The 26,821-nt window shown below is 37.9% G+C and overlaps 1 protein-coding gene across 3 annotated transcripts in view; it reads left to right on the top strand.

Annotated features, from left to right (window-relative positions):
* The window catches only part of LRRC28 (leucine rich repeat containing 28), an 80,012-nt gene extending 64,342 nt beyond the window's left edge, over positions 1–15,670 (top strand). For all 3 annotated transcript variants that reach the window (XM_019726661.2, XM_019726660.2, XM_019726654.2), the window contains 3 exons: positions 5,732–5,907; positions 7,570–7,729; positions 15,360–15,670. In XM_019726661.2, the coding sequence (XP_019582220.1) occupies positions 5,732–5,907; positions 7,570–7,729; positions 15,360–15,432 (409 nt within the window). In that variant the 3' untranslated portion in view covers positions 15,433–15,670. The remainder of the gene's footprint in view (positions 1–5,731; positions 5,908–7,569; positions 7,730–15,359) is intronic.
* Positions 15,671–26,821: the final 11,151 nt, after the last annotated feature.

Genomic DNA, 26,821 nt, shown 5'->3' with positions numbered 1-26,821 from the left:
TGGTATTATCCGCGTCTTAGAAATGAAGACGCTGAAGGTAAGAGATTAAGTAAATTGTCCAGGTCACCAAGCTTGGAGGTAGTTATCATCTGCTTCATTATCCATACTTAACCTCTGTGTTACATACACTGCCTCTCTATGCGTGAGCCTTTCCACCAGCAACTTGAGAGCAGAGACAGAAAATACCTTTCTCTCTCCTGCATCATTTCCTGTAGTAAGGGTGGATATTTACTCTAAAGAGCCCAAGGGCGCCTGGCCGTGGCCAGCAGAAGGGTCCCTAACTCACGTGAATTCCTCCCTTGCAGCCTGCTCTCTGCATAGCTGCAGCTCTTGTCTGGTGTCAAGCAGAGAAGGCATTTAATAGATAGATGGTAAAATGGATTTAATTAGCTCCTTAGATTCAAGGGTGAAGAGTAGGGACTTCCGCTAAAAGAATTGTCAGAGGGAAGTGAGACCTGACATAAAAGGATCCACTTGTTAACATGAGCCTTTTTTGTAGTTTGTCTGACATCTGTCTTTTTAATTATTGGAGACGAGGAAAGCATTAGGGAAAATCTGGTTTTCAGTTTTCTAAACCTTTATTTGTTGCTCTATATCGTTAAATGGCCACTGTCCATGTAGAATTCATCCACATTGGTTGTTGAAAAGCAGCAGCTATTAAAGGCAATACCAGTATGAAGTAAATACTCACAAATGACTTGCTTGCTTTCTACCTTACATTTTCATTGTTTTATGGTTTTGCTCAGCGTTTTCATACTACAGCATGGCTATAAAGTTTAGAAACAAATACTATTATTTTACCATGTGTGTTCGTCAGAGTTCTCCATAGCAACAGAACCAATAGGATGGGGTGAGGGGGGCAGAGACGGAGAGGGAGATTATTTTAAGGAATTGGCTCATATGCTTGTGAGGGCTGGCAAGTCTGAAATCTGTAGGGCAGGCTGGAAACCCTCGGAAGAGTTGATGTGGCAGCTCGAGTCTGAAGGCAGTCTGGAGGCAGAATTCCCTCTTTGGGGGACCTCAGGCTTTTTCTCTTAAGACCTTCAACTGATTGGAAGAGGCTCACTCCCATTGATAGAGGGTAATCAGCTTTGTTCACAGTCTACTGATGTAAATGTTCAACTCATTTAAAAAAAAAGACCGTTGCAGCATCCTCTAGGACTGGTGTTGGACCAAATATCCGGGGACCGTGACCTAGCCAAATAGATGCAAAAATTGAATCGTCACACCACATATTTTAGTATATCATCAAAAGAATCATTTATCATGTGTTCGCCTATGTTTCCAGACTTAGTAGCCACTTGGCATAGTAACATTTTGGCTATGATCCTCTCATCTTAATTTTCTCCATATTAGGAAAGAAACAATAATTGTAAAGGGAAATTTAGATTCACGTCCTCATCTTCACAAACGGTTCATGAGGATAATATCTTTCTAACCCACAGAAATACTCACATGTTGTTCTAAAATTTTTAAGGGTTTAGGTTTACATTTAGGTCTATGGTTTATTTTGAGTTGATTTTTGTATATGGTGCAAGATATAGTTGAAGTTCCTTTTTTTTGCAAATGGATATACAATTATTCTAGCACCATTTGTTAAAAATACTGTCCTTTCTGGATCTTTTCAAGGATCCAGGTTTTGTTTTCATTGATTTTTCTCAATTTTCTGTTGTCTACATCACTGATATTCTTGTTACTCTTTGCGATTTATTTTCTTCTATTTATGTACAGTTTAATTTGCTCACTTTTAGTTTCTTTAGGTGAGAGCTATGTACGTAGCATGCTTTTCTATGCAGTAATTGTAATTATTATTATAATGACCTTTTTGCCAGTGTTAACATCCATCGGTTCCTGGTTGGTTTCAGGAACTGGTTGGTTATCAACTTATCTATTGCCTTTTTATCTTCGTTGAAAATTAGTTGTCATATATGTGCAAGTCCATTTCTGGATATTCTGTCTGCTGCATTGACCCACTTGTCTGTTTGGACACCAACACCATGTTGTCTTGATTGCCATAGTTTTACAATAAATCTTAAAATCAGGTGGTGTTAATCCTCCGATTTTTTTTTCAAAATTGTTTGAGTATTCTATGTTTTGCATCCCCATATAAATTTTATAATCAGATTTTCAATTTATATTAAAAACAAACCTGCTGTAATTTTGATTGCACTCACCTATAGATCAATTTGAGAAGAATTAACATCTTAACGATACTGAGTCTTCCAAACCTTGATCACAAGAAATGTCTTCATTTCTCATCAATATTTTGTAGTTTTCAGTGTAGAGATCTTAGATGTCTTTTGTCAGATTTATCCCTGTTTTATATTTCTCATTATATTGTATGTGATATTTAAATTTTTTCAATTTTCAGTTGATGATTGCTGCCATATAGAAGTACAAATATTTTATATGTTGATCTTGTAACCTCCAAACTTGCTAAGCTCACTTATTGTGTAGAATCTATTGAGCTTCCTACATACTCTGTCATGTCTTCTGGAAGTAAAGACAGTTTTACTTCTTCCTTTCAAATCTGGTTGCCTTTTATTTCTTTTTCTTGCTTTATTGCACTCGCTAGAAGCTCTAGTACAATGTTAAATAGAAGTAGTGAGTGCACATATATATGTCTTGCTGAACTTATGGGGAAAACAATCTTTCAACATTAAGTATAATATTAACTGTTGTTTTCCATAGATATATTGTATCAGATAAGTAAATACCCTTCAATTTCTAGTTTGCTGAGATTTTTTTTTTTATTAGGAATGGGTGTTGAATTTTGTCAGACACTTTTTCTGTATCTATTGAAATGATTATATGGGTTTTCTTTTTTAGGTTTTATATAGTGAATTACATTGATTTTCTAATGTTAATGCAATCTTGATTAGTAAGATAGACGTCATTGAATTATAGTGACTTTATTGTTGAGTTCAATTTGCTAGAATTTTTTCTTGCTATGTTCATGAGCAATACTGGTTTTTGTTTCTCTTTTCTTGTAATGTGTTTGTCTGGTTTTGGTATCAGGATAATGCTGGCTTCATAGAATGAGTTGGGAAGTATTCCAGCCTTTTAACTACAAATTCCACTTCTTTAGTAAATACAGGGCTGTTCAACTTATATATTTCTTGAGTGAGCTTTGGTAATTTTTGTCCTTCAAGGACTTTGTATTGACATAAAGTTGCTTATTACATTTTTATTATCTGTAGAAACTGGTAAATGTCTCCTTTCTCATTCTTGATATTGGTAATTTGTGTCTTCCCTCTGATTAGTCTGGTTAGAAATTTGTCGATTTTATTGATCTTTTCAAGGATCCAGATTTTGTTTTCATTGATTTTTCTCAATTAATTTCTATTTTCTACATCACTGATATTCTTGATACTCTTTATTATTTACTTTCTTCTATTTACATACAGCTTAATTTGCTCACTTCTAGTTTCTTTAGGTGAGAGCTATGCACGTAGCATGCTTTTCTATGCAGTAATTATAATTGTTATTATAATGACCTTTTTGCCAGTGCTAACATCCATCGGTTCCTGGTTGGTTTCAGTTGCATGATTTTTCTCCTCATTATAGGTCATATTATCCTGCTTTTTGGAAATCCTTGTGATTTTTGGTTGAATGCTAGAAAGTGCTAATTTTACCATGCTGAGCGCTGGGCATTTTGTTTCCATGTAACTATTGTTGATGTATGTTCTGGAACACAATTTAGCTAAACAGAAACAATTTGATCTTTTCAGATGTGGCTTTTCAGATTTGTTAGGTGGGAATGGAATGATGTTCAGTCTAGCGCTAATTATTCCCCACAATTGGGATAAGACCCTTCTGTGCATGCTGCTCTTTGAATTATGAGGTTAGAATCTGACTGCTAAGAACAGGCACTGTTTTCAGCCGTGTGTGAGTGCTGGGCTCTGTTACCCCGAATCCTTTGATTGGGTTCTTTCTCCAGCCTCAGGTAGTTTCCTCACCTGCCTGTGCTCATCCGTACGCATCTGAATACTCAAGGGGGACCTTTTGCAGATCTCCAGAGTTCTCTCTGTGCCTCTCTCTCCTCTGAGGTTCACTGTCCTGCAAATTCTAGCTGCTTTGCACTCCCTGTACTCTTCGTTCCTGTCCTCAATTTAAGGCGCCTACCAGGCTGTGACTTAGTTCCTCTTTCCTGCGTCAATTCTTCCCTTCAATCAAGTCTCTGCTCAAATGTCACCTCCTCAGAAAGACTTTCTTTGTTGATGGTATTTAAAGTAGTGCAGCACTCACTCCCCTCTCATTCGATCTTATTCTATGCATCTAAATATGCATCGCTGTATTGCCTGTGTTTCCTCACTGTAATGAGCCCAATTCAGAGCTCACATATGTACCTAACAGAATTGTATGCTCGTATGCATCAAATATACACAAAAATGTTCATAATAGCCCCACATTGGAAACAGCCCAAATGTTTATCAATTACTTTATAGCAATGAAAATGAATGAACTATGGTACATGCCAACATGGATAAATCCCAGAAATATAATGTTAAAAAAGGACCCAGAATACTTCATGCTGTTGAAAAAGGCAAAACTAAACTGTAATGTTAGAATTCGGAGTAGTGGTTCCCTTGGGATGGGGCGCCCAGAGTGGCCTTCTGAGGTTCTTTTTCTTGAGCATGGTAGATAAATCGTTTGAGTGAAATCTTTTGAGTTCTAGGTCAGATATTGTCTCCTCTGTAAAATCTTTCCTAATTCCATGGACCAGGTAAGTCACTCTGTCTTCTCCAACCCAACATTAGAACAATTATATTATAGTTGTTACATTTTCTAAGGGAGGGGGGTCATCTTATTTTTGTAAATTTAAGCATTTTGACTGACTGGCATATAGTAGGTGCCCTGGAAACGTGTTCTGATGGAGAGACTGAGCCATGAAGGAACTTCTTAACAAACAAATGAGCCAAGGGCTCTGCCTTCCAGTCTGGTGCCCTCTCCTTCATTTCCTGTTTATAGCTGAGGTTCGAGAGATCATCCCACGTTATGTTATGTCTGGAGAGCCCAGGTTTGTGGGCACCTGTTTGTCGTTAAAAAGGAAAAGTGTTAAGACTTTCAGGTAACCGTGAGTGGTCTCAAAGACAGGCGGTAGGATGAGATCACGGCTGAGTTGTGGTAACCCTGTAGCTGAAGAAACAGGATGTCTCTGCCTGTGCTATGCGTGGCTGCAGAGATTAGGCCGTGACTTGGCTTGTTCAGTAGGCTCTGCCAAGAATGTTTCGCTTCACATTTATGAAAGGATCCGATAAAGTTATCTTCTACCATTAAAAATCTATTTGCTTTGTAGGGCTGTTGGTTTTTTCCCCACACAGAAGTTCTATTAAACCAAGGTACTATAGCATACCAGAGTGTCCTTTTTTCCTTTTAATTTTAAAAATTTCAATAAACATAAACTCGGAGAGGGTGATCAAATGAGCATAAATAGAGCTTCCAAAGCAAATTGTGTAGCTCCTCCGAAGGAAAGTTCCTTCCCAGTTTCTTCTTATTGGAATAACTGGACCTCAGCAGTGATTTAGCTGAGTCCCAACTGATGAATTGAGATTTCCATGCCAGGTTTCATTAAGGAACCCAGGATAGCATCTGTTCACTTTGAAAAGAATTCTGGCGATTCAGCAGTGCCTGAACATTTCCAATGTATATTTTGATTAAGACATTTTTATTGGCACATATATTCTTTTCCTTTTTGCTAACCCTGCTGTGAATGTGTGCTTTTCTGCAGCTGTGGTGCTCCCATCCAAGTTTCCGAGGTGAAGCTGCTTTCCTTTTCCTCGGGGCAGCTCACCGTTTTCCTCCCTGCCGAGGTGAAGATCATAGGGACAGAGAACGACCGCGTCCTACCTCTGCAAGAGTTGGCCATGAGGACCCTGCATCACACCTGCCACAGTTTTCTGAAAGGTACATGGCCTTTGGTTTTTTTTCTGCTTCTTACGCAGTGAATTTAGGAGTTGTGTTGATGCTGCCTATTTCGGCGGTGTTGTGTTTTTTTTGGGTTTTTTTTAGTGTGGTAGATACACAGAACGTATAAAATTGACATTTTTTAAGTGTTCCGTTCAGTGGCATTATGGACATTCACACTGTTGTGCGATGGGACTTTTTTTAATCAGAAGAAAAGTTTTCATGCTGTATCCACACCGATCCCTTCAGCACCTCCCATAGACAGAGAAGCATTTACTAAAACAGGGTCTTCAGTCACAAAGGACAGAGGTTAAAAGTTAAACCGTGTGGTTTAAATGAAGGAAATTGGTGTTTGGGATTCTGTATTTGGGGGAAGTGAGAAGGCTGGCAGAGGCGCTCTCTTCGGTAGGAAAAAATTTGCAAAGATCGTATCCTTAAAGCAAAACTGGGTACCTCTTCCAGCCGAGCAAATTTTTATTTTTTTATTTATTTTTTTGCCTTAAAGCGTCCTCACATCTGAGAAATTCATGTTCCTAGAGGGGAAGAAATATCAGGAGCCTCTCTTCAGTATTACCACAGCGTGCCAGCTCTTGGCTTGGAAAGGATTTGGCAGTGTATAGATTTCATAGGTCTTGTGGAGTGGATATCTGAGCTGTTTCAGAAAGCACGAGGCAATATTAGTAAGAAAAACACATTTCAAGTGTTTTTAAAACTGCCGTTTTGTCTTTGCTTTGGGGAAAAAAAGGGCCATAAAAAGACATCTAACATTAACCTTCCAGGAATGCCTAATACAAAGTTGTTTTGGCAAAGTAAACAGAAAATTGTAATTATTCCCCTATGAGTCAATTACATTTTTCTGATTATTGATAAGTCTGGACAGATGTAAACAGTGACGAGATAACTTGTATTTCCTGCCCAAAGATGAGTCAGTGACATTTAGGTTTCACCTCATTAGGACCATTTCTCTGTCTCCTGGATGCTTTTACCATCAATAGCAAGCCCAGTATATGTTTGTGCTCAGAATTGCCTGCGCCACTGGGGTGTTTTGCTTTAAACGTTTCTTTGGCGTAGCTCAGACGAAGCTGAGGAGAAAGCACCCTATTTTGATTAATGATAGCTCGTGGGAGTGAGACAAGGAAAAGCTTGGTTTCATTATTTTTCCTTTTCTTCATTTTCTTTGTTTCTCTTTTCATTCTTTTCGGTAAACATAATTTAGCTTGATTGATCCTAATGCCCCAGAGATTTAGGAAGAACTTAATGAACGTCCATTTTAGTTTTCAGTCCCAGTCTTTTTTTTATTCTCTTGTCTCTCCTAGAAGTTTATAAACCCTTTCTGGGTAAATTCATGTCTGTTTGATCTTTGTTCTTAAAGAATGTTTGGTCTTATTCTTTCCTTGCCTCTGCCTCAGGACAGCTTCTGGTTGCTCTTAAAAGAGCAGATTTAGGTTTTCTCTTAGTATCAAACATGTAAAAAAATCTTTCATTTCCAAATAATGTGACATTTTTATTCAGTGGGTCTCAGATAACAGAATTTTCAGCATGCAGTACTTTTGAACTAACTGAACTGACTTGGCAACAAAGAGACATATAATATCTTAAGAAGCCTAGTTGAAGGAAATCTGACTTTTTTTTATTTGTGCATGATTTTCTCTTGTGTTCCAGATTTGAACTTCCTGTCTCCAATCTCATTACCCAGAAGTCTCCTGGAGCTGCTGCGCTGCCCCCTGGGGCACTGTCACCGGTGTAGTGAGCCCATGTTTACGATCGTCTACCCCAAGCTCTTTCCCCTGAGAGAGACACCGATGGCTGGGCTGCACCAGGGGTAATCATGCCTTAAGTGGGCACTGAGGCTTACACCTGGGTGAGGGGGGGGCGGACAGGGAAGGTGGGGGACGTGCTTGCAAGTGTGACGTCAGCAGCTTTCCAGGGGCACAGAGTCCTTCCTGAGATACAGTTAAATGAAACAAATGCACATTTTCAGCATCACAGGAAAAGCGGACTTTCCTTTGTTACTTTCTGGTCATATACAGAACACTTTTTTTATGTATATTATTTTATAGCTCATTCTTTGTGGGAATGTTTTCCTGCGACTCCCCTATTCACAATAGTCTTTAGGCAATAAGGAATGTAAGAACAAAATATTTCAGGACCAGCCCAGCCCTTCTGTTTAATTGGTGTTGCTAACTGAGTGTGTGGCTAAACAGTGTGTGTGTGTGTGTGTGTGTGTGTGTGTGTGTGTGTAGGTGTGCACACACACGCATGCATGTGTTTCTGTTTTGAATTTATATCCCTTGCAAATGGCATTCTCTTGCCAGTCTCTGTTTCTTGGCACAATGCCTCGAACTTGCTAAGAATGTTCACTAAGTAAAAAACCCCATACTGGTAGTTTCAAAAAAGATACCAGACAATTAAAAATAGGACATCAAATGAAAAATCCTCCATTAGCACAAGCATAGCTTATAGATTTTCTAAATTTAGGATTTTCTAAATTTGTAGTTTTCAAAGTTAAAAAAAAAAAAGTACTGTAATACCTCCCTTATCCACCAATTGTGGTATTTTGGGTTAGTAAGTTTTCCAGATAAGTTTTTACCTCTATTGGTGCCAAGAAGTGTTTCCTTTGTAATCATTTTTATAGAATGAGAGCAAGCGTGGGCAGGGTGCTGCACCCCTATGAGCCTCAAAACGGGGACAGGACAGCCTGCTAGGGCCATTGTGAAGCTTAGCAGGTCCTCACTTGCTAAGGTGAGGCATATAATGGGTGTTCAATAATGGTACCTAGTTTCCCCAAAAATAAGACCTAGCCGCACCATCAGCTCTAATGCGTCTTTTAGAGCCAAAATTATAATAAGACCCCGTATTATATTATGTTATATTATATTATACCCAGTCTTATATAAGACCAGGTATTATATTATATTATATAGTAAAATAAGACCGGGTCTAATATTAATTTTTGCTCCAAAAGACGAATTAGAGCTGATTGTCTGGCTAAGTCTTATTTTCGGGGAAACATGGTACTTACCTTTTCTATCTCTGTACCCACTCCCACCCCAAACTGCGTTTACCTTTTTCTTACCCTGAATAATCCTATTTTGCTATACTTTCAGTTCCTGTTCCAACTCTCTATAGTTTTAATGTTTCCTGGTTTCCTCTGCCCGCCTACGGAAGCCCTCCTCCAAACGCTTTCTACTTGATCCTTCTAATCCAAGGTGATCAGATCACCAAATTTATCAGAATTCCGTTTAAATTCGGGTTAAAAGGACTGAGTCAGGGTCTGAGTGTAATACTACACGAATAGAATTAACAAACAAAGCATACACATCCATAAGCAGCAACAATGCATAGTGGTCAAGTGCATGGGCCTGGTTATGACTCCTCCACTGGGATTCCTCAGGCAAATTACTTAACGTCTCTGAGCTTCATGTTTTCATCAGTAAAACGAGCATAATGACAATATATTTAATAAGGTCATCGTGAGGAGTAAAAAAGCCAGGTGGTGCCTGGCATGTAACAAATACTAAGTAAATGTTAACTATTACCTATTTTTGTAGCTCAGAGACTTCTTAAAATTTCTTTCTTGGGGGTGTGTTTTTAGCAAATGAGTTTCATATCTGTAATATCCTAGGAAAATCAACCAATTCATTAAACTATGGTAAAGTCCTAATGCATTGTGATTGCACAATTTCCTATAGAAGACATTTCCTTACTGAAAAAATGAAAGCAATTTAATATGGTTAGAATGCTGTTAGTAGCTGATAAAATTCTAAATACCTATTGAAAAAGATACACTTTCTTTTTATCAAGGTAATGAATTTGTGAACATAAAGTAGGTCCTTCAAACGAAGTCATTTTTGTGTTACTTTTATAAGCAATTTGGGGAAAGTTAGTCAGTATTTGCATATTCCATTTACTGCTACTTATTTCTCTGCTACAACCTAGAAATTCACTACGAATAATCTTATTTCAGAACATAAATACGGGGGTGCCAAAAAAATGTCTACAAGTGGACTCTTTGGTCAACGTTGCTCAAGCAGTCGTTCACCATAATCAGAAGTGTCTGGACGCTGATGGAAACCACTCTGAGCACCTCTTGTAATCACAGGAGTCAAATGTGACTTGTATTCATCTTTTGTTATCGGTATATATTGAGTATAACAATTTTAAGACAGTTTTCCTTTCTTAAAATGTGTATACATTTTTTTGGCACCCTCTGTATAATAGTATTAGTTTGATAAAATGTGTGTGTCAGCTACATGGGACTTGAACAATGGATGCCCTTTTGCTGAGCGAAGCCAGAAGTGCCTGTGCTTATAGCAAAGATGAGATGCCAAGATATAAACCTGGCTTCCTGTGGTGAGTTAATGCTAGGGTCTGAATTGGAGAGTTTGTGGCTTTCATTTGGTCTACCCGATTTTGCTTCTTCCCATGTTGCTATGGAGAGTGGATTAAAAGCATTGACTTCAGTGTCTACCATAGTCTTTAAAGTCCATTTTTTGGTCACTGAAAACCAAATACTTGAATCTCAGTAGCTTATCGCTGAAAGTAAAAATCAATATTTTTAATGTCATAACCTCTCAAAGGTCTTCATAACATTATGTGTTAAGTTGTCTACTACAGTTAGTTCAGTTTACATTGCTTGTCATAAAATAATGCATTGTATTAGCCAATATCTAAGTCAGTGTGAACATCTGGCATCATTTTAAAAGAACATAGTGAGTATTCTTCTAAAATACCAAGTCCCATACAAGTGTTGTACACATCCAAGCATTAGTGCCAACCTACATTTAATACAGAGTGAAGTAAAAAGAAATTACAGTATTTTTGCATAAACATTAAGTACCCAGACCTTCAAATATCTATAGCAGAGAAGAGTGGCTGGCATATTCATGACTTTTGATCCTTACAGAAATCACAAATTTTCACTCCCAGAACTGATTGCTCATTTATGAAGGTGGAGAGCATCAACTTAGAAGGTTATTTATTAGTATAACAACATGTGTCTGCTTTTTCCCCACACATGTGTGATTCTCACACGTTCTGGATATCCCAGCAGGAAATCAGGCTACCCAGGGTTTGCAGGAGCATGGTATGTGTCTGCTAGGGACGCCCCAACAGAATCCCCCTAAACTGGGTGACTTAAACAACCGAAATCTATTGTTTCCCAGCTCCGAAGGCTTGGAGTCTGAAATCGAGATGTTGGCAGGATTGGTTCCTTCTGCAGGCTGTGAGGGAGGGATCTGTTCCAGGCCTCTCCTTGTCTTGCAGACGGCTGTCTTCTCCCTTCATCTCTTCACATCCCCGTCCCTCCATGTACGTCTGTCTCTGTGTCAAAGTTGCCCCTTTTTATAAGGACACCAGTGCTGTGCATTAGACCCCACCCTGATGACCTCATCCTAACTTAACTAAATACACCTGCAATGGTCCTGTGTCCAAATAAGCGGACTGTATTACTTTGCTCAGGCACCATAACACAATACTGTAGACTGAGTGGCTTAAACAACAGAATTGTTCTCTCACAGTTCTGGAGTCCAAAATCAGGATGCACATGGTCAGGTTGTGGAGAGGGCTCTTTGCCTGTTTTGAAGATGGCTGCCTTCTTGTTGCCTCGTGGCAGAGAGAATGTGAGCACACGTGCGCACAAGCTCTCTGGTGTCTCTTGTAAGGGCACTGAACCGCCTCTACATCTAATTATCTCCCAAAGACCTCATCTCCAAATACAATCACATTGGAGGTTAGGGCTTAACCATATGAATTTGAGGGGTGGGAGGGGGCACAGTTCAGTCAGTAGCAATCACATTGTGAGGTACTGGGGGTTAGGACTTCAACATATGAATTTGGGGGGATACAATTCAAGCTGTAACAGTCTTCCAAAAATTTCATGTCCTTCTCATATGCAAAATAAATCCACGCCAACCCAACACCCCCCAAATACTAATCCATTCCAGCATCAACTCTTAAGTTCAAAAATCTCATCTTAAATATCTCCATCAGGTGTGGGTAAAAGTCGGGTATAATGCCTCCTGGGGCAGAACTCCTTTACAGCTGTGAACTTGTAAAACCAGGCAAGTTATGTGCTTCCAATATTAACAATGGAACAGGCATTTTCTCCCACCCCATAAGTTGCCTTTTCCTTTTGTTGATTGTTTCCATTGCTGTTCAGAAGCTTTTTAGTTTGATGCAGTCCCACTTATCTGTTTTTGCTTTTGTCGCTTGTGCTTTTGGTGTCATATCTAAGAAATCAATGCCAAGAGCAATGTCAAGAAGTTTTTCCCCTTGTTTTCTTCTAGCATTTTTATAGTTTCAGGTCATACGTTTACCTCTTTAATCCCTTTTGAGTTCATTTATTGTTCATGGTGTAGGATAAGGGTTCATGTTCATTCTTTCCATGTGAATATCCAGTTTTTCCAATACCATTTGTTGAAGAGACTCTTCTTTTCCCACTATGTATTCTTGGCTTCCTTGTGGAAGGTCAGTTGACTGTGTACATGTGGGTTGATTTCTAGGCTCTCTTTTCTGTTCCATTGGTCTATATATCCGTCTTTATGCCAATACCATATTGTTTGGATTACTGTAGCTTTGTAATATATATTTTTTAATATTTTAAAGTATTCTTCAACAGATTTAAGTCATTAGCTGTTTCTTCCTTATTGTATCACTCAACAATTATGTATTGACCATCTGCTATGTGCCAAACTGTACTAGGCATTGGGGATTCAGCTTTGACCAAGTTATCGGATACTTTTTTCCCCATACATACCTTACTCCCGAATTTCTAGGGCATGGACGGCAGATCAAGTAGAGAAGCAAGTATGTAATATTTAAGCCTCTGGTTCTGCACATCGACTCTTCCCATGAGAGCTAGTTGCTATTAACATAAATGTAACAAGCAGATACAACGTGTTATTAGATGATTCTCTCGTAAGTTAATTCATATCCAGGCTCGAGGTTTTAGCTGATCAACTCTGTCTAATAAATATTATTTTTCTTTTGGCTTGAATTTCTGTATGAGTCAAGAATGTGCTTTTTGTTTCTAATCAGGAAACACGTTTGCAAAGAAAATACCACATTTTTTATGATTTTTGTGGGCTCCAATATGTGCCAACAACGTTGTGATTTATTTTTTCAGAATGGTGGTATTTCTGTATTTTAAAAGTGAGCTGAAATGCTCTTTCTTCTGCCTCGCCTATAAATATGCTCAGATTCTAAAGCAACAAATGTCACGTCTGATGTTCTTTATAGACTGTATCAGCATCTCTTTCCTAACTGTAGAGTTTATTACTTAGCTCAAAGTATCTCCCCTAAAACTCTCACATCTCTGGTGCCACAGTTCTGGAATTTTAAGGGCCCTAACCAACACAAATGCATTCTTAAAGTAACAGAGTTGGTGTACTTGCAACAACTTATATCATTAATTCAACAGACAGATATACCATGTTTCCCCCAAAAATAAGACCTAGCTGGACCATCACCTCTAATGCATCTTTTGGAGCAAAAACTAATATAAGACCTGGGATTATATCATATAGCATTATCATATCATATATCATATCATATCATATATCATATCAGACCCGGTCTTATATTATAGTAAAATAAGATCGGGTCTTAATTTTTGCTCCAAAAGACACATTAAAGCTGATGGTCCGCCTAGGTCTTATTTTCGGGGACACACACAGTACTATGTTATCAGCTGAATCTCCCAAAAGTAAATGGTACACAGGCTTGGGATTTCTCTGTAGCCTGAACAGGAAGCCCCTAGCTTACCCGCCCGACCCTCCTGAGCGTGCGTCATGAGTTAGCGATGACCCAATGGACGTTATGCTTCAGAGAGTAAAAATCCCACGTCTCTACAGAGTTGGATTCTTTTGCTTAGAACCTTTATTTTTAAAAATTCAATGGTTGTGGTACTGCTTCTATGAATGATTTTCATTGACTACAATGATCTTTAAAAAATGGATCAGTGAGCTGATCCTCAAAAATGTACTTGCCATTTAAGATAACTTGGTGTCTGAGTTTCATTTCAACTGTGATTTATATAAATACATACATTCTGGTGTAGCAAAGTATCTGAACTAGGGTTCTAACCAAATTTAATTTTAAAAAAACATTAAGGTAATACAAAGTGTCTAACAACTTAAAATTTACGTCATTTCCTGAATTAAGATGTCAAAAATGATTCTTACCTTCATGTTGGTTGAGTTTGGGTAGTTTATAGTTTTTAAGGAATTCGTTTGTTTCTTTATGAGCATGAAGTTGCTCATACTGTGTTCCCTTATATCTTTGTAATGGCTGCAGGATCTGTAGTGATATCGTCTGTATCATTTCTTATATTAATTTGTCTCTTCTCTCACTTTATCTTTGTCAGTCTTGCTGAAGATTTATCCGTTTTATCTATCTTAATCCTAGTGAAACTTTCCATTTCATTGGTTTCTCCTCTTATTTTTTTTTTCCCTTGTGCTTTGGGTTTATTTTGTTCTTTTTTATTTTTATTTTTTTAGTTTTTCTTTTGGCATAGAAGTTCACATTATTGATTTGAGACCTTTTCTAACATCAGCATTTATTTCTATAAATTTCTGTGTCAGTATTACTTTACTGTGTGTCACAATTTTTGATTTGTTGTAGTTTTCGTTTCCATCCAGTTCACGTAAGTTTTTATATCCTTTGAGACTGCCCCTTTAATCCATGGGAAAGTAGTCATTTGACCCACTCATGGGTCAAAGAAGTCAAAGAACTATGTTCTTTAATTTTCACGTTTGGAGCTTTTCCTGTTGTCTTTCTGTTACTGATTTCTAGTTTGATTCCGTAATGGACAGAGAACATGCACTATGATTTTTACTTGTTTGAGACTTAAGATGCTCTTCATGCTCCAACTTCCTGGTAGAAATTTAAGTTATTAATTTTAGAGCATTCTTCTTTTCTAATGCCTCTGTTTAGTGCTATAAATTTCCCTTTAGTACTGCTTTTGCTGGGAAGACCTCCAAATCCCCATTATTCAGATTCTGAAATTACCTCTACAAGCAATCCCTGTGAATACATTTGTAGGATAAATTCCTTAAAATGATGTTTTTTAAGCTCTCTGATATATATGTATTCTAGCTAAATTGGTGACGTTTTCTGTTACATGATTTTTCTCATGTATTTCAAATTCTATCATTGCACTGTTGGTTCTAGTAAGCAGAATTCAGAGCGTAACGTGGAAAAGGCTTGTTTTTCCTTCGCTGCTAACTGAGGGATATTATGTCATCTGAAAACTGCTAATAAAATGAGCACACACATACCTCACTGATGCCAGGTCTCAATTTGAAAAGGAAATTTACATTTCTGCTGTGTACTTTGTGGACCATGCCTAATCCTTTATTTTAACAAAGAAAATGACTGCCTCTGATGGACAGAGTCCTGAGACTTTGACCTTGAATTCAGGATGTTCTTCTCTCCCTTTTCTGCTCTTCCAGGAGGACAGCTGTCAGTTTTGTGGCTTACTGCTGCTCCACCCAGTGTCTGCAGACTTTCGACCTGCTGAGTTGATAAACACTCGAGAGCCTCAGGAGTGCTGCCAGCCCGACTCGGCACTTGCCTGCATGTCACACACACTGTGTGTGCGGCCGAGGACAGGAGAATCCATCCAGCCAGGCCAAACAGGCCCTGCCATCCGGTCCTGTCGGATGCAGGGGCCTGCAGAACTCTCTGGAAGTGTCATGACAGCTTCAGAGCTAAAATGCCTTCACCCTGCCCCCACATTGGAATATATCCTCCCCCAAATTAAGGACCCTTTGTCTTCTGTGTTTTTCTTTTTATCCCTGTGTCTCATATGCAAACTATTTAGTTTGATTAGTTTGACGTGCCTCCCAAAATCTAATACAAAGCAAGTTTCCATTCCCTCAAGAACTATACTTTGATAATATAACCAAATTAATTTTTGGACACACATGCCTTCAATAATACTTCTAATCTCTCTCCTTCTTTCTCCAGAGAATGCTTTACCCCAGGGGTTATTCTCTAGGTTTTTAACAAATTTCAGCAATCCCCGTGGCCTCAATACTGACTAGTAGTGGGGGAGGGGGTGTTCCTGGTTGGCTGTGAAGTTAGATTCCAGGGGAGCTCCTGTAAGTGTCCTAGCAGACACCCTCTGAAAAGCTACAACCTTGTTTATGAGTTCTGCAGCATATCAAGAGACTTTTGTGAGGGGTTTTAAAAATAAAAAATGGAGGCTATAAATGAAATACACTCTTATTTTGAAAGGCTGTTTACAGAAAAATAATTTTTGAAATTTTTGATTTCCCATTAAGATTTTTTTAGTACATATATATGAGAAGAGTTTGAGGAGTATTTGAGGCTCTAAAGGCCGAATCCTTTCCTTTCTAGATCTAAACATTTTCTGGCTAATGAGAAAAGGGGAGAAAAAAACACATCAAAATATGTCTTCCAGGGTTTCTTGCTTACTGTTGGGTTTATTATGGTGAAATTTATATTGACTTTGACATATTTTTGTGACGTGTGACAAACAGTCTTCAGCTACTTCGGCTACTAGTTTTTAGCAGGGGGATTCAGAGTACTGCTTGGGTACATTTAATTAAATCCTGGGTGCATTCGATTATGTTCATTGTGACCCTAGATGTCTGATGTACTTAACACTGTTGTCCAGATACCATTGAGAAGATACAGGAAGAACAGGTCCAAAGTCAGCCTTGGGCTTTTGCCAAAAGACCATAAGTGGGAAGTCTGGGACATTACACTCTGACAGAAGAAATACTGTTAATGGAGGAGTCACATATTTGTTCTTCCTTTGAAAGGATGGCGTTTTAATGTTGCACAGCTGCCAGATGTCCATCTGGTGGCCGTGAAGTGGTTCTTTGACTTTTTCTTTTTTTTTTAAACTTTAAATTATACGGTGTTTTCTCTAAGGCAGGACTGAAAGGGGAACCAAGAAGATTTACTTGGTAGGAGAATTATTTTAAAAAAATTTCAGACTTGTCCAAAAGTTTGGTTTATGGAATTTTATTAGCTGCCCTACATCTGTAATGCTGGGCTGTAACAGTGCTAAAAATCCTACCAGTTACTGACGAGTGTGTGATCTTTTCACAGTCACACCCCCCGCTGCCCGGAAAGCAGACTGTCCACGTAGAATGGTGAAGGCAGAACGTTACATATGTTCCAGCTGAATTTCCACTGTTCTTACTTCCTCTTGTCCCTTTCATAACTTGGGCTGTTCAGCCTTCAAAGGCTTGTAGTATAATAGGAACTGGAGATCTATCTCAAAATATAACTCTTCTTTCATCCTTCAGAATAATTGAAGTTTTAGCGTAACCTCTACCTGTAGGTAAGTGAGCAGGTGAAAAATGTGGCATGAACCTTCCCAAATGTGATTCGGGCCTAAGTGGCTGCTCTCTATCCTTTAAAAAACAGTAAATAGTGGCATCTTTCTATTTCACCCTCTGCAATCATGTCTTAAAATGGAGCTCTGAGACGTGCTAACCTGATATTCAGGATTCTCATTGAGATAAGGGTATGGAATACTTTTGTTTTAACGCGTTTGAAGTTTTACAAAGACACTTACTATCCAAGCATCCTCTGTTCCTGTTACAAGCAGCGGGCATTGAGCACCAGCCGTGGGCAACCTTTGGGCAGTCTCAACCTTAGCCCTTGGCACAGCATCGGCTTAATTGATGAGAAATGGAATTTATAATTTATCTCCCCTGGTGCTGTTCATTATAAAAATTTTCTATTGGATTCCCTGATGTCATTCTTAACCCTTTGCTATGATAAAGGATATTTTAGACCCGGGGGGAAATTTGCCTCCATGCTATGTATTTGAATTGTGTGCAGAACTTTGCAGAAAATTCTAAAGTGTTATTATATTGTGTTTTCTTGAGCAACAATTATACTACGTAGAGAACTAGTTCATGCAATTATAGTAACGCAAAAAAAACCAAGTGAGTTACTTGGGCAATACAGTCTGTTTGGGTAATTTTACAATCAATAATCTGATATGTGGTTCCTGGAAAATTTTTAAATCCAAAATACCCTCTTGGCCATGAGCCTTCTTATGATTTTAAACCCTATCAGTGTTACTCAAAATGCCTGTTATTGTACCAAAATCCTCAATTACATAACATTGTATAGAGGAAAGTATAGATGAAATGAATCATCAATGAATATATATATATTTTTTCTTTTTTTCTTTTTTTTTTTTTTGAACACACTTTAAACTTTTTTTTAATGATCAATACACCACAGAGCCCTGGCTGGTGCAGGATCCACTCTGGTTCAGAGAGAAGACTAGATGAAGTCCTTTGTCACCTGGCCTTCCTTTTTCGGAAAAGTGAGGTAGGCTTGAAACATTTTTGATCACGATACTCAACACCCACCGTCTGATTAGCTTAATGTACAGCTCTCTTTTCTTCCACACAACAAATTAAAATGTTTAGTCTAAGAAAAAAGGCTTCAGTATCAGTTGGCTTCCAAGACTTTGCATATAGTTTTCCCTAAAATATATACCCACTTTGTAATCGCTGGGGACATTCAAAGCCAGTTTTAAAAGTTGGTAATGGTAAAATTAGGTGTCTGTTTCCTGAATTGAAAAATCAGACATTTTTATCTTTACTGGAAAAAGCTTCAACTTGATATGTTGCTTCAGAAATCAAAACATTTTTATTCAGATGATTTATGAACGTGGATTCCTAACTGGGCCAACACTAATGAAACCTGATGCCCTGGAATACGGAGAGGTCAATTCATTTCACAGACTTGTAAACACACTCTCTTCAGGAATCTAATTTTAAAATCTATCCTTATATAATCCTGGCCATTTTAGTATTTTTGTGGTTTCTACCGACTCCTGCTTACTTCTATATTTCCCCAGGAATTCAGTGAATATCTTGCCTTCTCTTAAACAGGGGAGTTTTATAAAGTATACTCTTGACAGTAGCTCAATGTCCAGCTAAAAATGATTCAAGTCTCACTGTCCCTACCCAGGAAGTACCTCCCTGTGTCATCAGCCAATATATCTGACATGGTGCAAGTGTCTGTAGGAACGGGATTGATCATAGCTGAGTGACTTATCCTCGCCCAGGACAAGAGAGTACTTTATAGCCTAGATGTTCTCCTGGAAACATGACTATCCGGTCCCTTGTACTTCAGAGTCAGAAAATTGCTGGCAGCCCAGTGTGGCTGGGCAGAAGGGGGAGCCTTTGGAGATCACTTCTATACGTAATTAAGAGACTTGCAAGGGTGTCCAGGTTTGGTTTTTCCCCCACTCACTTTATAGTCCAGTGTGGCTTGTCCTTGCTCTCTGTGTCAAAAAACACCAGGGTTGTTTCTCATAGTGATTTTGAGACTATCACCAAGATTTTTTTCTTTCCATCGTCTTTCTTTTTTTTCTTCCTTTTTTTTTTTTGTATCATGAAAGGAATTTCTAAAACTCTTGTGTTCTGCCTCCTTAGAAATTATGACATTCATTTGGAGTGTGGACATCTTCTAACATTTACACTGTATCCAGTTTGGTTGTTCTCACAGCTACTGCTGTTTATAGAACCTGAACCATGTGAATGTTTGCAAATATCGATGGTGGTAGCTTTATGGTCTTCACCAGATTCATTTTGTTAAGAAAAATAAAAGGGCATTAAGTATTTAAAGCCAGCAAAAAATTGCGGAGTAAGGACCTCCGAAAATCCTCCCCTCCATAAAAGCAAGGAGGAAATTGGCAAAAATTGTCCAAATCAACTTTTCTCAGAACTCTGGAAATTAACCAAAGGCTTGCAGCAATCAAAGGAATATTTATTCAAGAGAAATTGCTGGATCTCAGAACAGTAAGCTTTGTGGCATTTTAATTTGCCCTACTTCCATTACCTTCCTCCCTTTCCAGCCCTGTTGTATCTTTGACAAGTAACAGTCCACAATCAAGGTAGAAGCAGCAGTGTAGAAGCCACTGGAGGGGAACAGAAAGGGGTTGGAGCTCCTTCAAAGCTTATTCCCAGAGAACTGTCATTATTTGACTTGTCTGGTGATTCCCTGGAAGACCTCACTTGCAAAGCTGTCTTTATTTTGCCCGATCAGAGCTTGCCAGGTGTGAAAAGCCTTTTCCACAGGGACATTTATTGAAAAAATGACAAATCAAAGGCAGTCGTGGCTGCCTGAAGCAGTGAATAACCATTGGAGCAAACAGTAGGCTAACCAAAAGCTTAAAAGGAAAAGCTGAGGAATGAGGTATTTGAAGGGGCTTTCTAAAGCTGTGACATTCCTGGGAATCTAGATGGTCCTGTGTACGCATAGTGCTTTGCACAAGTCAAGGATTGTACGCCCGCTCAGGAAAGACTTGAGAGCATCCTAAACTCTCACCTTCACATTGACCTTGAGGAGCTGCACAAGCAGAAAGTGAAGCCTATGGCGGTGGGTCAACTTCCCAGCTGAGTTCGAAGGGTGTCTTCACCAAACACTGGAAGAGTTATTGGTTTCAGATGGTTAAGGAAATCCCTGTGCAATCATTAACTTACCACAGAACTACCTGAGTGATACTTCCGTGTCTATACATTACAAAGACTACTTTAAGAGTTTGTTCAGATGAGTCACTAAACAAAACCAGCATCTACTTCAAACCCTTGGCAAGTAAGTAAAGCTAATTTCCAGAATTACCCTATTATTATTTAAAATAATCCAGTTGCCCTAAAAAATTATAGACATGCCAAGAAACAAGGAAGTGTGTCCCATGTACAGGGGAAAAAGCAGTCAAGAAATTGTTCTTGAAGAGGTCCAGATACTTTGTACACAGTGACTTTATATCAGCTATTTTAAACATGTTCAAATAACTAAAGTGTGAACATGAGGTCTCACCAAATAGAAAATATCAATACAAAGAAATTATTTAAAAATATATAAATTCTGCAGATGAAATACAAACACTGAAATAATTCCTGAGAGGTGCTCACCACCAGATTTCAGCAGGTAGAAGAAAGAATCAACAAACTTGAATGTGGGTCAATTGATATTATTCAATCTGAGAAACAGAAAGAAAAAAGAATGAAGAAAAATGAATACAGCCTCAGACCCATGGGACACCATCAAGTGTACCAACATGCATAATGGGAGTCCCATCAGAGAAGAGAAAAAGGCAGAAAGAATGTTTGAAAAAAATAATGACCAAAGACTTTAAAATATGATGAATTTACATATCTATGAAGCTCAATGAACTCCAAGTAGGGTAAACTCAAAAGAGGTTCATGCCTGGACACATAATCATACCGTCAAAAGATAAAGACAAAGAAAGGCTCTTCAAAGCAGCAAGAGAGAAATTACTTATGTACAAGGGATTCTCATCAGAAACCACGGAGGCCAGAATGCAGTGGGATGACATTTCAAGTGCCAACATCAATGACTATCAAATAAGAATTCTATACTCAGCAAAACTCTCCTTCAAAAATGAAGGAAAAATTAGGACATTTACAGATAAACAAAAACCAAATTCATCATTAGCATACCTACCCTACAAGAAATAATAAATAGAGTCCTTCAGGCTAAATGAAAGGATAATAGACAATAATTCAAATCCACATGAAGAAATAAAGAGCACTGATAAAGGTAACCACATAACTAAATATAAAAGACAGCATAAATGCATTTATGTTTGTAACTTTTTTCCTGCTATCTGGTTTAAGAGGCAACTGCATAAAATAATCATAAATCTGTGTTGATAGGCACAAAGTGAGAAAAATTTGTATGACAATAATAGCACAAAGGAAGGGGGGAGAAACACACCTATATGGGAACAAAATTTTTGTATGCTACTGAAATTAGTTTGGTATTAATCCAAACTAGATTGTTCTGCATTAAGATGTGAGTTATAATCCTCAGGGAAACCATTAAGAAAATAACTAAAGGATATATACTAAAAAAATGCAACAAGGAAATTGGTGAACTGGAAAATATCTACTGACACAACAGAAGGTATGAAAGTAATGGAGGAACAGAGGAACAATAATACATAAGACACAGAAAACAAATAGCAAAATGGCAGACCATATCCTCCCATATCAATAACTACATTAAATGTAAATGGGTTAAATACTCCAATTAAAAGGCGGAGATAGCAGAATGGGTAAAATCACGATCCAACTATATGCTGCGTATAAGAGACAGGGGTTAGCCAATGACACAAATAGGTTGGAAGTAAAAGGATAGAAAAGATACCTACTTGTAATAACTAAAATAATAAAACTCTTAGAAGAAAACATAGGTATAAATCTTGATATTGAACTAAAGAATAATTTCTTACATATGACACCAAAAGAACAAGCAACAAAAGAAAAAAATAGGTAAATTATACTTCATCAAAATTAACTTTTATACCTCCAAGGACACTCAAAAAAGTGAAAAGACAACCCACAAAATTGGAACAGTTATTTCAAATCATATATCTGATAAGGGTCTAGTATCCAGAATGTATAAAGAACTACACGGTGCTCGCTCAGCTGTTTTGAAAAACAGATTGGCAGTTTCTCAAAAGTTTAAACCTAGAGTTACCATATGACCCAGCATTTCCATTCCTAGGTGTCTAAGAATTGAAAATATATGTCCATGCAGAAACTTGTACACAAATGTTTATATTCATAATAGCCAAAAAGTAGAAATAATTCAAATGCCCATCAACAGATGAATAGATAAATGCAATGTGGTATATACATGATGGGATATTATCACCCATAAAAAGGAAAGAAGTACTCACACATGCTACAACATGGAGGAACTGTTTATGACAGAAACCAGACACAAAAGACCACATACTGTATGATTGCAACTATATATGAAAATGCAGAATAAGCAAATCCATAGAAACAGGAAGTAGATTAATGGTTGCCAAAGGCTAGAGGGGAGAGGAAAATGGATAGTGATTGCTAAAGGCTATGGCGTTTCTTTTTGGGATGATGAACATGGTTTGGAGTGGGACAGTGGTGATGGTTGCCCATCCTTGTGAACCTACTAAAAGCCACTGAATTGCATACTTTTGAGGGGTGAATTTTATGGTATGTAAATTATATCTCAAAAACCAAAGCCAATGGTGCATCTTACTTTATGTATCTATTAATAAACTACTTTGGGATAGAATAACAATTCGTCCAGAAGCCATGAATGGGACTGCTGTCACCATGGCGGTGAAATGGACGGAAACTCTGTTAATAGCTCATCTAGTGTGAGTCTGTTCTCTCTGGTTAACACCAGCATTACGCCAGTAGTGCAGTCATTTAAAAATCCCAGTTGTAAGACTTCCAACTCACTTAATCCATTGATCAAACAGTTATTCCAGTGAAGGCCCCTCGGGGACTAAATCCCATTGAAAGTAATACACCATTAAATTAATGTTTGAAAATATAATCAAGTAGGAAATTCTACAATGTATCAGAAGTCGTATTTGCTTTTTTTCCTGGCTTGCAGCTCTGTGTTGTGGGTACCATTCTTTACCTAGAACAAAAATGTACAGGGAGGTATTATTTACTAAAGGTCCTATCTTTTCAGCATAATTATTAAATATTTGTGCTTATTCTATCAGGTATTCCAAAAATACCTTAATCCAAGGCTGTTCATCATTCTCTGAAACTGATAAAAGTCACTGTTAGATTTTGGCCAAACAATTACACCCTCTTTGCTGGTATGGAGTCAAATACAATAGACCAAAATTATGTCTAGATTTTAAGTAAAACATAGATATTTTTAAATTGTATATAAGAAACAGTAGCTATATCTTGCTTTCTTCAGGTATATGTCCTTTATTTTTAGTCCATTGGGCTGGTAATGAATTTTAAGAGAAAACATACAAAACCTAGTTGTAATATTACTAATATGATTTTACTATTTGAAATAATCCAGGTAAGTTGTGTTTTGAGTTATTACTAATGAGCCTTATACATTGATTATTTAATTCAATCATCCATAAAAGCACTTGGTCAACTACCCTAAAAGGGAAAAACCTTCTCTTTTTAAATTACTAGAAGAATATACCTTAATCTCAGCCTTCCTGCAACAATTCTCTATCCACATAATCGTTTTATAGTTTATAATTCATATCAAGTAGCCTTTTTCTGATTACAAAAGCAATACTGCAGGCTAAAGAAAAGCATGCAGAAAAAGCTCACCATCCTAGGAATCCCCCCACCTTGTGGTGAGTGTTTGTCTAAGTTTTCACTCTTTTCTATGAATCCTACAAATACACACACATGGATTTACTTAATGGCATCTTAGTACAAATATTATACTATTTTATAACCTGCTTTCTTCACCTAATGTATTATGAAAACCCATATCAATAAATATAGATATACATAATTACTGGCTACATAGCATTACATGTCTACCAATATTGTGTATTGTATTATACATATTTAATAATATTTTTAAGCAAAAAGATTTTTTTTTGTATTTAAAGTGATCAATTTCAGTTTCTATGTAATACCAATTTTGGGGGGAAGGCAAATGGGAGGTTAATTCTTTTATAAGCAAGTATATTGCTACTAGTTTTATAAACACATTATTACTTTAGCTCTTTTCAACCAGAGCGATCTTGGAAAACTTTATCCTTTTATTTAATGTCAAATTCACTGTGACTAGAGCCCTGAAGTAGGATTTAACTCAAAATGGACTTTTGTTTGTATAACTGTCTAGTATGCCAATTTTCAGTAAAGGGGTTTCCCCCAAAACATTACCATTTGGCATATATTTATAAAAACAGCAACAAAAAAGTGAGCTGGGATTTGATCAATTAAGCTTCTGTTTCGTATTAAATCCACAGCATTGATTTACATCAGATTTCCAGCCAAAATATTTATAGATAGCACAATAATCTGGGGTCACTGCAAAAATAAGATACAGGAACCAGCTTTAAAACAAGCAGTTCACGTTCACAGAAAGAGCTGCATTAATGCCAGGGAGAAAATGGCATGGAGAGGGGAGCCAGCAGGAGGGCGTGAGTCAGCAGAAGAGCAAGGCACACCCTTTGGGGGAGTTTGCCTGGCTCATACCCACGTGGCCGAGGAGCTCTGCAGACTCAAGAAATGTGAAAAGATCAGAGTAAGAAGAAAAGAAAGGCGGGGGGTGGGGAGAGATGATGAAAAATATGACACCACCACTTCAGAAAGAACACATTACTTAAAACAACAATGAGCATAATTTTACTAGTAGCTATGTGTTCTCTTCATCCTGTTTTGCTTTATCAATATGTACCCAAGTCTAAGGAAAGAACTATGTGGAGTTGGTACCCTCCATGTTCTCTGCCTCTAGCAAACCACAGTCCTACAAGGACTTGCAGGGCCCTGATTTTGCTGGTGCCAGGCGGTCACCTCCAGGCAGGCAGCTGTGATTGCTGACAGGCCAGGGGGTCGGTGTCCTGGAGCATGTCTTGGTGAGTATGGTGGTTGTGTTCGTTCTGTATTTAGGAAACCTCGGCTGAACGTGAGCACATCTCTGTTTACTTTGTAGGAGGCTAACCTGAGTATTTGAAGATGGAGAGAAGCCCTAAATGAAAGAGATAACGCACAATTTCAGAAGACGTGGTGCACGATCCTTTACGAAAGGTCCCTAGATTTGCAGTGTTTGGCAGAGGAAGAGATATGGGGAAATACTGAAACTCACTCTAAAGGTAAACATAGAAATGTGAGATTAAAGAGCAGAATCATCTGATACCACAAGTATCAAAAAGAAAGCAAGAAGTGACTTGATGTTTGCCTGTGCCCGTGGCCACTTCAGGGAGTTGTCTTCACATGCTGCCTTCCTTTGGGACAGTCCTGCCCAGTCCCATATCTTTGCGTGGATCTCCCTGATATATCTGAATTGGCAAACTCCCCTCAGAGGATGTGGAAAATTCCTTAAATAGAATTCAGCACACCCTGCCCCACCTCACCCTCAGGTGTCTCACAGGTTCTTTTTCAGCCCCTTTGCCAAATTTCTAATTTGTGCAAACGTGGATTATTTCTACTTCAGATCAGTTACTCTAGTTCTATTAAATGATTTCCATTGTCTGTATGTAAATATTTTAGTGACCTTAACCAGGAGTTGTAGTAGCCGTAATTGTCAAACTGCATTGTCCACATTACCAATATGAAAATCACCTTTGTTCTACTTGTATACAAAGAACCTTTTAGAAAAATCTGGAAGTTTCATTTGGGCCCCTTTCTGTCATGTTTTTCACTGGAGTCTAAAAAAGCCAATCTAGCCAGAGCCCTCATTTCAGAACGTGCCATCTGGTACTTTGTCACCATAAGCTGCTGAGACACTGCACATTTCATAGTTTTACTTCCCTGGCTGTTATTTAACCGGCAGCTTCCTCATAACAAAACTTTTTCGTGTTATTTTTTACTATTTGAAGGAACATGTAACACATTCATCTTTAAGTGATATCCTGGTTCCTCTCAATAGAAGGAAAAAATCCAAATGAGAAATCTAGGAAGGGAGCTCACGCAGACCAGCAAAACCAGAGGGAGCTGAAAACAACATTCAATGCTCGCCAAGTTTGTAAAGCATTTTTTAAAATTCTCCCAACCCCACCCCACCTTGTTCTTAGGAGGAAAGAACACAGGGTATAAATAATGAATGAATAGAATAAATAGATATGATGGTGACCATCTGTGTAAAAACAACAGGTCATACTTTTAGACTTGTGAAGTCAATTCTTTAGCTATGTTTTGCCCTATATAGCAACTTAAGAATATTCAGACATGTATCCGTTACACAAAATAATCACTTCAGTTCTAAAAATACTCTCCTGCTTCTAACTCAATTAAAAAGAGATGCAGCAGGAAAGCTTAATTAAGCTTTCTAGTTGTTAAAACTCAGCTTCCAGAAAAAAAAATATACTATCCTTAGTCCCACAGTCCAACTGCAAAAAACTAATATATTACCTGTCAAGAAATGTTGGTTCCTTTCTTGTGTTTAGCAC

Source organism: Rhinolophus sinicus, linkage group LG13, assembly GCF_036562045.2.
Source record: "Rhinolophus sinicus isolate RSC01 linkage group LG13, ASM3656204v1, whole genome shotgun sequence".
Classification (NCBI taxonomy): Eukaryota; Metazoa; Chordata; class Mammalia; order Chiroptera; family Rhinolophidae; genus Rhinolophus; species Rhinolophus sinicus.
The sequence above is the reverse complement of the archived record's forward strand: the minus strand, read 5'-3'. Positions and strand labels throughout refer to the sequence as shown.